The 12,700-nt window shown below is 34.3% G+C and overlaps 2 protein-coding genes across 19 annotated transcripts in view; both read left to right on the top strand.

Annotated features, from left to right (window-relative positions):
* The window catches only part of TTR (transthyretin), a 1,143,467-nt gene that overhangs the window by 904,653 nt on the left and 226,114 nt on the right, over positions 1–12,700 (top strand). The gene's annotated exons all lie outside the window — the stretch shown is intronic.
* The window catches only part of DSG4 (desmoglein 4), a 39,236-nt gene continuing 37,108 nt past the window's right edge, over positions 10,573–12,700 (top strand). The window contains exon 1 of the mRNA XM_050768263.1: positions 10,573–10,755. Coding sequence (XP_050624220.1) covers positions 10,687–10,755 — 69 coding nt within the window. The 5' untranslated portion in view covers positions 10,573–10,686. The remainder of the gene's footprint in view (positions 10,756–12,700) is intronic.

Genomic DNA, 12,700 nt, shown 5'->3' with positions numbered 1-12,700 from the left:
AGAGCTGTAGGATAAAGAAAAAATGGTTTATTTTTACATAAACATTTTTCAAAGATTTGAAAAATAGAGTCCAAAAAAGGGATTCTAAAGTTGGGACAAGAATGTATCTTTCTTCACATTAAAAAAAAAAAAAAAAAAATCTTAGTAGCAGTAGAAATGTACTCCCAGAACTCTGTGAGATTGATAAATTAAAAAAAAGTATAAAAGATCACCTGATAGATGAAATCAAACATATGGAAAGATTCTGAACCTGCTGAACTCAAGAACAAGTGTTGTTCTCTGGCAGGATAAATGTAATTTTTCCCTCTCCTAGAGCAAAAATGTTTTATCAAATATTCCTGCAGTTTAGGCGAAGGGGGTGTCAAAATATCTATTCATCTTTGCTCTCTGTTCATGACCAGTGAATAATTTTTGGACTGCTACCTTGATTGCTAGGGCAAGCAGAGCAAGCAGAGGGCATCCTTTGCAGAGAGGATATGAACTTCAAAGTTATTGCCCATGAAAAGAGCTATTACTCACTGCAAATTAATAAATTCATATTTTGCTTTATACATCATCTTCTATAAACTTGACTGTTGAGAATTCATCACCAAGAAAACTAATCTTCTTTCAGTATAAAGACAAAAATAAACACGAGACTGGAAAACTGGAATATAAGACTTGCAGTGGGGAAACTCAAGACAAGTGACATAATTAATAGGTTTTATTATTAATGGAACTCAATCCTCCTTAGAAAAGTCCTGGAAGCCTTCTGGTTGGTCTTCTTTTACCAACACTTTTATCAAAAGCCTAAAAGCCTTCCTTTTACAACATTATGGTTTGTGAAGTAAGGATAATGAATTCTTTTTTAAGATGAATAATATATTTAATAGTCATGAAAGCCAAAATAAAACTTAAAAATCAATATAATATCAAATTTCAAATACAGGGAGACAATTATCACAAATTATGCATTATGAACCAGAGTAGCAAACAAAAAAAGGAAAATCATATTTAATGACTATCACTAAATATTAGATATTAATATGTGGAAAAAATCAAGTCAGATCTATACCCCATACTATAGGTTTTAGTAAACAGGTAAAATATGTAAACACTCACTAGAAATTCTGAAAAGTGGAACACACTAAAAGAGAAGAAATTATGTGCTATTTTCTTTACATAAAAGTATCTAATTTAATCTCCCAAAATTCACTAGGGAGCGAAATAAGGAAATTGTAATTTAGAGAGCTAAGTTATAGAAAAAAAACCAAGTTAATTGTTTTGGAATTTGGAGCAGATCTAAATTTGTATACGTTTTAATATGCCTCAGTGACATAGTACATTTACTTTAATTATAAATAGGGATATAATTAGATAACTATTGACAAACTAGAAGCCATAATTAGGAATAAATAAGCTAAAAATATATATATTTTAGCTTCTACAAACAGGAAACTGCCAAAGATGACAAAAATGAAGACATTGAGAATGTGCAGTAAATGATACCAGAGTCAAGACATTCTTACTTTACTCAGCTCTGTGAAACCAACAAATAATAAATAATATAAAAATGGAAAATAACCCATCTTCACAAAGAGCCTAAAAATGGTTATTAACCCCTCTGCCCCAAAAACACACACAACACAAATAATGTCTACTAAATACAGTAAAATTTGTATCCAAATTACTAACATTTAGAACTAGTTAATTTTCCTTCAGCTCTCTTTCAGAGTTGCTATTGTCTGAATGTTCATGTCCTCTCAAAATTAATACGTTGGATTCCTAATCCCCAAGGTGATGGTATTAGGAGTTGGGACCTTTGAGAAGTGATTAGCTCATGAAGGTGGAGCCCTCGTTAATGTTATTAATGTCTATATAAAGTAAGCTTGCTTCATCACATTGACTTCAAATTATACTATAAGGCTACAGCAACCAAAATAGCATGGGTCTGGTACAGAAATAGATACATAGATCAATGGAAAAGAACAGAGAACTCAGAAATAAAGCCATACACCTACAGCCATCTGCTCTTTGACAAAGCTGACAAAAATAAGCAATGGGGAAAGAATTTTCTATTCAATAAATGATGCTGAGGTAGCTGGCTAGCCATATGCAGATGAATGAAACTGGACCCCTATCTTTCATCATATACAAAAATCAACTCAAGATGGATTAAAGATTTAAATGTAAGACTTCAAACTATAAGAACACTAGAAGAAAACCTAGCAAATGCCATTCTGGACATCGGGCTTGGCAAAAAATTTATGGCTAAGTCTTCAAAAGCAATTGCAGCAAAAACAAAAATTGACAAGTGGAACCTAATTAAACTAAAGAGCTTCTGCATAGTGAAAGAAACTATCAACAGAGTAAACAGACAACCTACAGAATGAGAGAAAATATTGGCAAACTATGCATCCAACAATGTCTAATTTTCAGAATCTCTAAGGAACTTAAACAATTGAACAAGCAAAAACCAAATAACTGCATTAAAAAATGGGCAAAAGACATGAATGGACCCTTCTCAAAAGAAGACATACAAGCGACCAACAAACACATTAATAAATGCTCCACATCACTAATCATCAGAGAAATGCAAATCAAAATCACAATGAGATACCATCCCAAACCAGTCAGAATGGCTTTTATTAAAAAGTTTAGAAAAAAAAACAAAAACGGTCGCTGGTGAGGCTGCAGGGAAAAGGGAAAGCTTATACGCAGTTGGTGGGAATGTAAATTAGTTCAGCCATTGTGAAAAGCAGTTTGGAGATTTCTCAAAGAATTTAAAACAGAACCTCCATTCAACCCTACAATCTCATTACTGGATATATATCCAAAAGAAAATAACTCATTCTACCAAAAAGACACAACGCACTTGTATGTTCATCACAGCACTACTCACCGTAGTAAAACACAGAATCAACCTAGGTGCCCATTAATGGTGGACAAAGTGGGATACCTATACACCATGAAATACTACACAGCCCTAAAAAAGAATGAAATTATGTTCTTTGCAGCAACGTGGATGCAGCTGGAGGCGATTATGCTAAGTGAATTAATTCAGGAACAGAAAACCAAATACCACATGTTCTCACTTATAAGTGGGATCTAAACATTGACACTCATAAACATAAAGATGGCAACAGTAGGCACTGGACACTACTAGAGTGGGGAGGGAGGCAAAGGTGCAAGGACTGAAAAACTAACTACTGAGTACTATACTCAGACCTGGATGATGGAATCAACCATACCCCAAAACTTAGCATCACACAATGTACCCATGTAACAACATGTACACCCTAAATCTAAAATTAAAGTTCAAATTATTTTTAAAAAAGAAAATGCAACTTTAAATTACAATGAGATACCACTACGTGCTTAATAGAATGGCTAAAATTAAAAAGTCTGCCATACCAAGTACTGGTGGGCAAGTAAAATGATATCTCAAGTTTGGAAAACAGTTTGACAGTTTCTTAAAATGTTGAACGTGCATCTACACTATGAGCCAGACATTCTACTCCCAGGTATTTACCCAAGAGAAATGAATATATATAAATCTGTACCAAAGATGTGTACACAAATTTTTATAGCAACTCTATTTCGGGTAGCCCCAAGTTGATAACAATACAAATGTTCATCAACAGATGAACAAATTTAAAAACTTGTACTATACTTATACAATTAAATATTACTTAGCAATAAAAAACAAATGAACTATGGATGCACAAAACTAAGTATGAATTGCAAAATAATTGTGCTCACAAATGTCAAACAAAAAATGAACACACTGTGTAACCCCATATGTAAAAAATAAACTATACTTTAATAAATACATAACATAATATATAATTCCATAAAATGTGAATTAATCTCTAGTGATAGAAAACATATTAGTGTTGCCTGGGTAGGGTAGGAAGGAAGGATTATAAAGTTGCATGGGGAGACTTTTAGGGATAATGGATATGTCCATTATCTTGGTTGTAATGAACCTGGATGGAAAACTCCTAAACAAAATAGTCACAAACTGAATCCAGGAATATATCAAAAATACTAGTGACCAAATTTGTATTTATTACCAACAATGCAACATCAGGTTAACATTAGAAAATCTATCCGTGTAATATACACAGTAGTAGATTGAGAAAAAATATATCATCTTCCCAATATATATGACATGTTTGCTAAAATCCAGCATGTTCTTATGATAAACATTCTTAGCAAATTATGAGCAGGATATTTTCTTAACCTTATACACAATTTCTATAAAATCAATAAAACAAATATAATACCCAATAGTGGAATATTAAAGGTTTTCTCTTTGAAATACAGAAATAACAATGATGTTCACTATCACAGCTTCATTTAACATGGCATTGATGGTTCAAAAAGTAGGAGGGAAAGGTTATAGAGACTGGAAGAAAAAGAAAACTATCATTATTGTCAGATTAAATGATTGTGTAGTCAAAACTCCAAAAGAATCTTTGGAAATATCATTCAAATTTAAAATACGGGTTTAACAAAATTACTGGACACAAAAATCAACTGGTTCAAATCAATTGCATTTCTATCTGCAAGAAAATGTAATTAACAAAATATAACATTTCTACTAGCATCAAATAAATCTCAAGTACCAAACAGTAAGTATTTAAAATGTCTCTGTAAGACCTTGACACTGAAAAATAATTAAACTGTATTAAATAAACCTTAAAAAAGAGATATTTTCTGTTTATGTATTCTAATACTTGAGCCAAAAATGAAATTTGCTAATTCTTTCCAATTTACTTCAACATATTTTGCAATCCTAATCAAAATCCTAGTTCACTTGTGAAACAGATAGCTGATTTTAAAAAGTACAGGAAATACAATTATCCAAGAATAGCCAAAACACTTGAATGGAGCAAAGTGGGGGAACTTTCTCTATCAGATATTAAGATTTACTACGAAACTATGCAATTAAAGTGAAATTAGCAATGACATAAGAATAGGCAAATAAGTGAAAGGAAAAAAGGGATAGTATGCAACTTAAAAAGATACACACTTTTATGAACACTTATTTTTATTTAAAATTTTAATATTTTTAATATCTTTATTGTATATTATGTATTTGACGCACAGATTTTGACTTACGATAGCTGGTCTTATAAGCAGTGCAAAAAACACACTGTTTTCAATGAATGTGCTAGGACATTAAGGTATCCATATAAAAACAAAGATGAAATTGATCCTATACCATTTACAAAAATCATCTCCAGGTAATATAGAGATGTAAACTTGCAAGGCAATATATTATAGGTACATTAAAAGCTATCTTAAACAAGACATAAGAGCATTAACTATAAAAGAAAGAATTGATAAATGAGGACTGAAAATAAGAGTTTCTAGTCATGATAAGAACTCATTAAAAAAATTTAAAAGATGAACCACAGAATGAGTTCAAAATATTTGTAATGCATGTAACCAACAAATAATACATGGATATGCATAACGTAGAGCACTAAAAGTTATTTTTAGCAAAGAGAACACTACAGTTTTAAAAAGAGGAAAACACTTTAACATGAAGATATTAAATGTTTATATTGATATTTAATATTAATAACATTAATTAAATATTAATATTAACAATTAATACTAATAACAAAGGAAAAAATCCAAATGACCAATAGACATATGCAAAGATGCCTAACAGCAATAATCAGAGAAATGCAAATGACATATAATACTCATCCTACAAATTGGCTAAAATTTAAAAGTCTAAGAATGCTTTTGATATTGGTGTTGGTGAGCAAAGAAAACTCTCCTTCAACTGCTGATGGGAGCTCAGTTGGTGTTCTCTAGCAGGTTAAAAAAACATTAACTTATGACCCAGAAATTCCACACCTTGATACAACCTAGGGGATTCATGTATATTTGCTGACATAAAGGAGACATGAGGAAGGAAGCAGAGATGATGTGATCGCTGGAAGGAGGACATAAGCCAAAGAATGAAAGCACCCTCTCCAAGCAGGAAATAGCAGGGAGATACATCTATTCCTTAGAACCTCTAGCAGGAACCAACCTTGCCCAAGATTCATTGTGGACTTCAGACCTCCAGAACAGTAAGATAATAAATTTGTGTTGTTTTAAGTCACTAAGTTTGGCATAACGTATTACAAACTTCTGTATTGTAATAAGTTATGACAGATAAACTAATACAGAAAGCAGAATTGTTTATAAAAACCTATCCTGTGCAAAAACATAATCATTATCAATTGCAAAAAAATCCAAACAAATTCAAAAGAAAAAAACAAGTGAATTGTGACACATATGACAGAAGCTCATTTCTCTCATATACAAAAGTATATGAAAGAACCAGTATTAAAGACATCAGCAGCCCAGTGGAAAACCAGGAAAAAAGAAATAAATATTTCAAATAAAAAGAAATATAAATAACCAATATCTCTCCCCGGCCCCTGGCCCACCCCATGAAGAGATGCTAATCTTATTCACATTAGAAAAATGTTCTTGACTGGGTGCCGTGGCTCACGCCTGTAATCCCAGCACTTTGGGAGGCAGAGGCAGGCAGATCACTTGAAGTCAGGAGTTCAAGACCAGCCTGACCAACATGGTGAAACTCGATCTTTACTAAAAATACAAAAAATTAGCCAGATGTGGTGGCAGGTGCCTGTAATCCCAGCTACTCAAGAGGCTGAGGCAAGAGAATCGCTGGAACCTAGGAGATGGAGGTTGCAGTGAGCCGAGATTGCACCACTGCACTCCAGCGTGTGTGACAGAGGGAGACTCTGTCTCAAAAAAAGAAAAAAGAAAAATGTTCTTGTTTACCTGGTGCCATCTCTCCCTGGGCCACCCACAGGGCCAGGTGATTACCCTGATTCAGTAATTCTTCAACTTCAGCCTGCCGCCCCAGAATTACCTAAAGAGCATGTTAAGAATGAATAATTCTAGATCTCATTCCCAAAGATTCTGATTCACTAAATTTGGGGCCAGGAAATCTGCATTTTCTACATAATGGCCCAAGAAATATATTTCAAAAAATACTGCCTACCTTTCGACCTTCCTATTGCTGGATTTCTTCTTCAGACATCCTGAGCTGACCAGATTCCATAGTCAAGGCTGCCAGATATATAACTAACAGCATCAAAGGTTAATCATGTACATGATACAACTTTGTTATAAGAGGGGCACTGCCAGTGTCACTGAAGAAGTCAGAGTGACATCTAAGTCATTATCACGCTGTAGAATGGCTGCCACTGTAGTCATCGGGAGGCAGGAGGTAAACTAAGATGATATTTCCAAGATAAGTATGTAGCAAGTATGCAATAAGTATGTAAGTAATACACTTTATTTAATATAAAGTTAGAAGCCTTGCTATTCTGTCTCCACTTATTTGGAATATATCCTATATCTGTGAAGTCGCAGAGATAATCAACAAGGCATCTCTGTCAGGATGTAAGTATGATTTTAGGGCATAAACTAACATAATCTTTATGGAAATAACATAACTAGGAAACTGATGTTTAATCTCTATGATTTCTAACACCCACTAAATAACCTGGTTGGCCGGCCCCTTGTTGCCATACATTAGTTGCCCTTAATGAGGGGACAGGATGTTTATCTTCAGTGTGGTAGGTGAACAGACATGTATTCACAGCAATTACTCTAGGTCAAAACCTTGACAAGCCTTGTTTACCTTTTGTCCCCTGCTCCCCAGGCCCAGACTAATTGAAAACCCTTTGCTTGTGTCAGCTCTAGAAACAACTTGTGCTGCATTTGACCAACACACTTTGGGACAATAAATATTTTTTAAATTTCCTTTCCCCTAACTCCTGCTTTCAAGAAATAGAATTGTCCTTGGATACTTGAATAATATCCAGTAGTAACCCTGGACTAGAATAATTTGATGGAAAAGTTTGCCCTAATGTCATTTCCACAATATCTTTGCCTGTATAAATTACATTTCTGTTTTCAAAGAGAACTTGTATTGGTACATATTGAATTCTTTGCCTTCTGTAGCATTGATTTGAAAAGTACATGTGTTAAAGCTCTCACTATATTCTACACAGATGTGACGTGGAGAATAAAGGTGTCTTGCTACTTTATACAACATTACAGAAAGATTAGAACAATAATTAAATATCAATAGCATCCCAGAAAGTCAATGTACGGTTTCATCTGAGCAAATGAAATGTCACTGGCTTGACATCAAAAATAAATACTATAAAAAACTTGCTAAAAAATATTCTGCTCATAGAACCAACAGTTCAGTAAACTCTAAAGTATGGGAAAGTCTTTTAAAGCTAATAGTGTTAAACCATCAATTATTTTGCCTTTACATACATAGCTGATAATGAAAAGTGGCTTGGTATTTATACAAACTACTGAGTTTGAAAGAGGAGATGGAATTCTTGCCTATCTTTGGCCCTAATAAACCATACAGCCTCTCTGGACTATCACTATCACATGGGTAGGAGAGAGGGAGGATAGGAGAGATTGGATTATATGATCTCTGTGGTTATCTTTAAGCATTAATGTTTTCTGCTCTGTTTCTATAATGACTGATACTCTTCAAGAGAAAGAGAAGTAGCTACTCTTTATCTACACAAGCTCAGAACCATAACCAAGTTTTGTCTTTGAGAATTCCACTGTAAAATCATCCCCTGTGGGAAACAGTAGCTCACACCTGTAATTGCAGCACTTTGGGAGGCCAAGACAGGAGGATCATTTAAGCCCAAGAGTTTGAGACCAGCCCGGACATTATAGCAAGACCTTGTCTCTACAAAATATTTTACAAATTAGCTAAGTGTGGTGATATGCATGTGTAAACCCAAGTGCTTGAGAGGCTGAGGTGGGAGGATCGCTTGAACTCAGGAGGCAGAGGTTGCCGTGAGCTGTGATCAGACCACTACTGCACTCCAGCCTGGGAAACAGAGCAAGACTCTGTCTCCAAAAAAAATTTAAAACAAAAGATCATTCCCACAGATCTCTAAGGAGTAAACAGAAATGAAATGATGGGGCTTCAGGTAGTCACTCCTTAGTTATTGAAGAATCTTCTAAATATGCTCATGATTATAATCTGTATTCAAATTCTGGATACCACTGAAATCAGGAGTTTCAAATGGAGAAAGCTAGAGGTACCCACATAAATGATCTAGTACCTATTTCTATTGCTTCCTGTTTCTTTTCTTTAAAACCCATCCTATAAATAGCATTCGAGTAGACAGAAAATCTTATATTTCTGAAGAAATCATCTATAGTGTAAACAAACGGTAGAAACCTTTGTGAAATATCTCCTTCAAACAGAACATTAGAGAAGAATGTTGTTTTTCCCTTGTGAAAAGCAAGTCACATAAGGACCTAGTGTTGTTTCATTAATTCTCTTAGGCAAATTAAATTATCTAATTCAACATGACATGAAATCATGCAAAAATAAATTACTTTATCTGTCTTCCAAAAATGCTAAAACTACTTTTCTCAAAAAAGTAAACAATACTTAGAATACATTCTATTACCAGGGTCAACCTTGTTTCTGAATTACAGTGATGGGATAGTGAAGACAGGAAGCAGTCTCCCTTTGAAATTCTCCAACCGACATGTATTATCTATAAATCAGAGAACAGTTAACTGCATTTTCTTTTGCATTTTTATTGATGTTGCTGCCAGCCTGCAATTTTTGTATCAGGATACTCTATAATCTGTTTCAAACCCATAGTAACAAAGGAAAAGGGAGACATGAAAAAACGGAAACAATATTCAAAAATATCCAGATCCCACTCTGGGCTTTTTTTCATTAAATTCTCACATTTCCAACTTCAGTTTCTCTTTGATAAATGTTTGTGATGGTGTAAAAGGTGTTCTTCACCCACACTATGTAGTTTGTATCAGTGGTAATACCATGAGAAGTGAGAATGTTATATTGTAGTTACTTTAAAATGATTTTGTAAATATCATATTTTTTGACTGAATAAGGTTTGACTGAATAAGCAAGAAAGAAAATGCCAAAGTATGGAAACAAACATACTGGTACTAGTTAAATAAGAGTTCCTTCATCTTAACTTTGTTATTCAAGAATATCTTTAAAATTGAGAGTGCAGTTCAACTACAAGACATTTTAAAGAGAGAAGCAAGAATCAACTGAATTGAGACGAGCTTCATTATTCTATCTTTCTTCCTATACCATACTTGAGGCCTGATGACTTTCAACAATGGCCTCTGCTAAAAGTATCATTCCTTGAAGTGGGTTCTGTAGTGGACATGTGTGTGTATGTGTTGTCAGTATATGTAATTTTGCTTTTACAACGTTGGCAGTAAGAAGAAGCCTTCTAATTTTATTCAGCATGATGATAGGCCCTAGCGTTTTAATTATTTTTTATGTTGTGAGTAATTTATTATTCATTGGCTATCTTCCCTGTAAATCTTGTCCTAGCTCTGTAAGGTTTTTCTTTGGTGTCCAACAAAGGGTTTCATTGCAATAAGAATCAAGGTGTGTCTAAAATCTTACCCAGAGCCCAAACAATGCCAGTCCTCCAGACCAGCCTGAGAGTTTGGGGTGGGGAAACAGAGTCATTATAGAATATCTTCATCTCTCTGCCCAGAGATCACCAGAGTTATCACCCATGCCCTCCTAAAAGGGTGTCTCGAAGCGTATTTTGCTGTAGAGCAGAATTCGGAACCGAGAAGACAAGGGCTCAAATTGAATCTCACAGGATTTGTATGCAAGAGAAACCCAAAGGAATGGATTGGCTCGTCTTCAGAAACTTTTGCCTTTTGATCGTTCTAGTGGTAAGTAGAATTTAAAGAGGTGGGAAGGAAATGCAGCCTCAAGGTCTTGTCTCTATCAGTGATCGGGCTTTCTACATGGGATTTATTCCATTTTTAATCCCCTTCCTACAAACAGAGTTCTAGAAGTCCAGCCTCTGTTAATTTCAAACAACTCTCTGTGCCTTGAGGAACGAAGTGCCATGGAGAAGCAGGGTGAGAATCCGGCTGAATTAAATTTATATGCCCTCAGAGACATAATCTACTTCACTTTAAGTGCTAGGACTATTTTAAAATTTTTAATTGGAAATAAAATTCATATTCTATGGTCATATAAATAAATCAGATAGATTGCTGTGAAAACTCCCAGCGCAAATGGGTTCTAAATTTGAAGGGAAGTTAATTGAGCCCATTTCTTTTCAACAGCTATTTCCCTATGAGTTTCTTTCAAAGTGGAGGAATGATAGCCATGTTGAAATTACATTGCAACTAATGATGAAATATTTAAGTCATGAAAACTTTTTCCAGTCAGATATTGCTAAAGAAAAATGAAGCCCAGCCATCAAGACGAACCTTTTCTCAAATTATTAATACATTCCTACAGACCAGCAAAGAAATATTTAAACGACTTATTTCTTTACAGTAAACATGGCATTTTGGATATTATATTACTTTCCTCTAACCTTTGGGTGCCCAAGGTGTGACATGATTTCCAGACAGGCAGCATGCATAGCAAGTATCCTACCCTAGAAAGAGATAATTTCAATTCCAAAGAACAGAGTTCCAGTTGGCCAATCACTAAACTATTGCCAATTCAATTAGAAAAGTTTTGTTTAAAGAATTAGTTATACTAGACTAGACTTAAGTCTACTGATGATTAAATGATAGAACAATTCAGTCCAAATAGCTGAGAAAAATAAGTGGGAAGATAAGAGGACAGGATTATTAGGAATTGTACAAATTTTTCAAATTAAGACAAATGCATTATAGTTGGCCACACTTCAATCCCCCAGCAGTATCCACATTAGTGCTACAACCTACGCTTAGAAAAATGATTCCCATCCTATTCTTAGGCAAGTGGCAATTATACCAGACTCCTCTGAACATCAGTTGTAAGAAACAGAGAGTAGCTAGGGCTGGGAGAGATGGGAGCACGTCATTCTCCAGTAGGCACAGTGAGAGCTTCTCTTCTGGAATTCACATATCTAAACTTCAAGAGCAGCGCAGGAGCCAAACACTGCCAAAGGGCACACACCCTGAGCTCAAAAGGGAACGTGAGAACAGTGGTAGAGTATTGCATCCTCTGACTTTAGGAGACAGAATATTAAACAAGACAATTTTTGAAAAATATTCTTAAACTTAAAAACACAAGCTAGAAGGGCAATATTCTGTTACAATGATCATGATTTATTTACTGCATAAAATAAATGTTACTAAAAGAAGAGGCAAGAATCGAACTTGGTCTTCAATAGAAATAGTAAGTTATTAGTATATACCTCTTGTTACACTTCTGAATTTTTCATGCTTTGACTCAGATAAACTTTTGGTTTTCTGTAAGGAAAACTGTATGTGTCAAGATTTTAGAGGCCACTTCTGAGCACCAAATCTTGTCCCATTGCCTTCTGCACAGGCATGTTTTATGATAATATTATTTAATTGAAGAGTTGATTACTCTCCTTGATCTTGAAAGAGTATTGTATTTCAGACTCTTGGGACCTTTTTTGGTAGTATTTATTTATTTTCCTGGGTAACACTAGTGTTTTTAATACTTAATTCCTCCTACTCCTCATTGATATTGAAGTCTTTGTGTTTGACATTTCATGGTAATTGTGAAAAAGTTCTTTATGTATTTTTTCTTTATGCATGTATAATAGATCCCTTACCATATCAATCAATAACATCTGGAATTGGGAGGTAGAGACTTCTAGCATGTTTCAAAATTGAAACAAATACAAGAATTGTTTAAGGA

This window comes from Macaca thibetana, chromosome 18, assembly GCF_024542745.1.
Source record: "Macaca thibetana thibetana isolate TM-01 chromosome 18, ASM2454274v1, whole genome shotgun sequence".
NCBI classification, from domain to species: Eukaryota; Metazoa; Chordata; class Mammalia; order Primates; family Cercopithecidae; genus Macaca; species Macaca thibetana.
The sequence above is the reverse complement of the archived record's forward strand: the minus strand, read 5'-3'. Positions and strand labels throughout refer to the sequence as shown.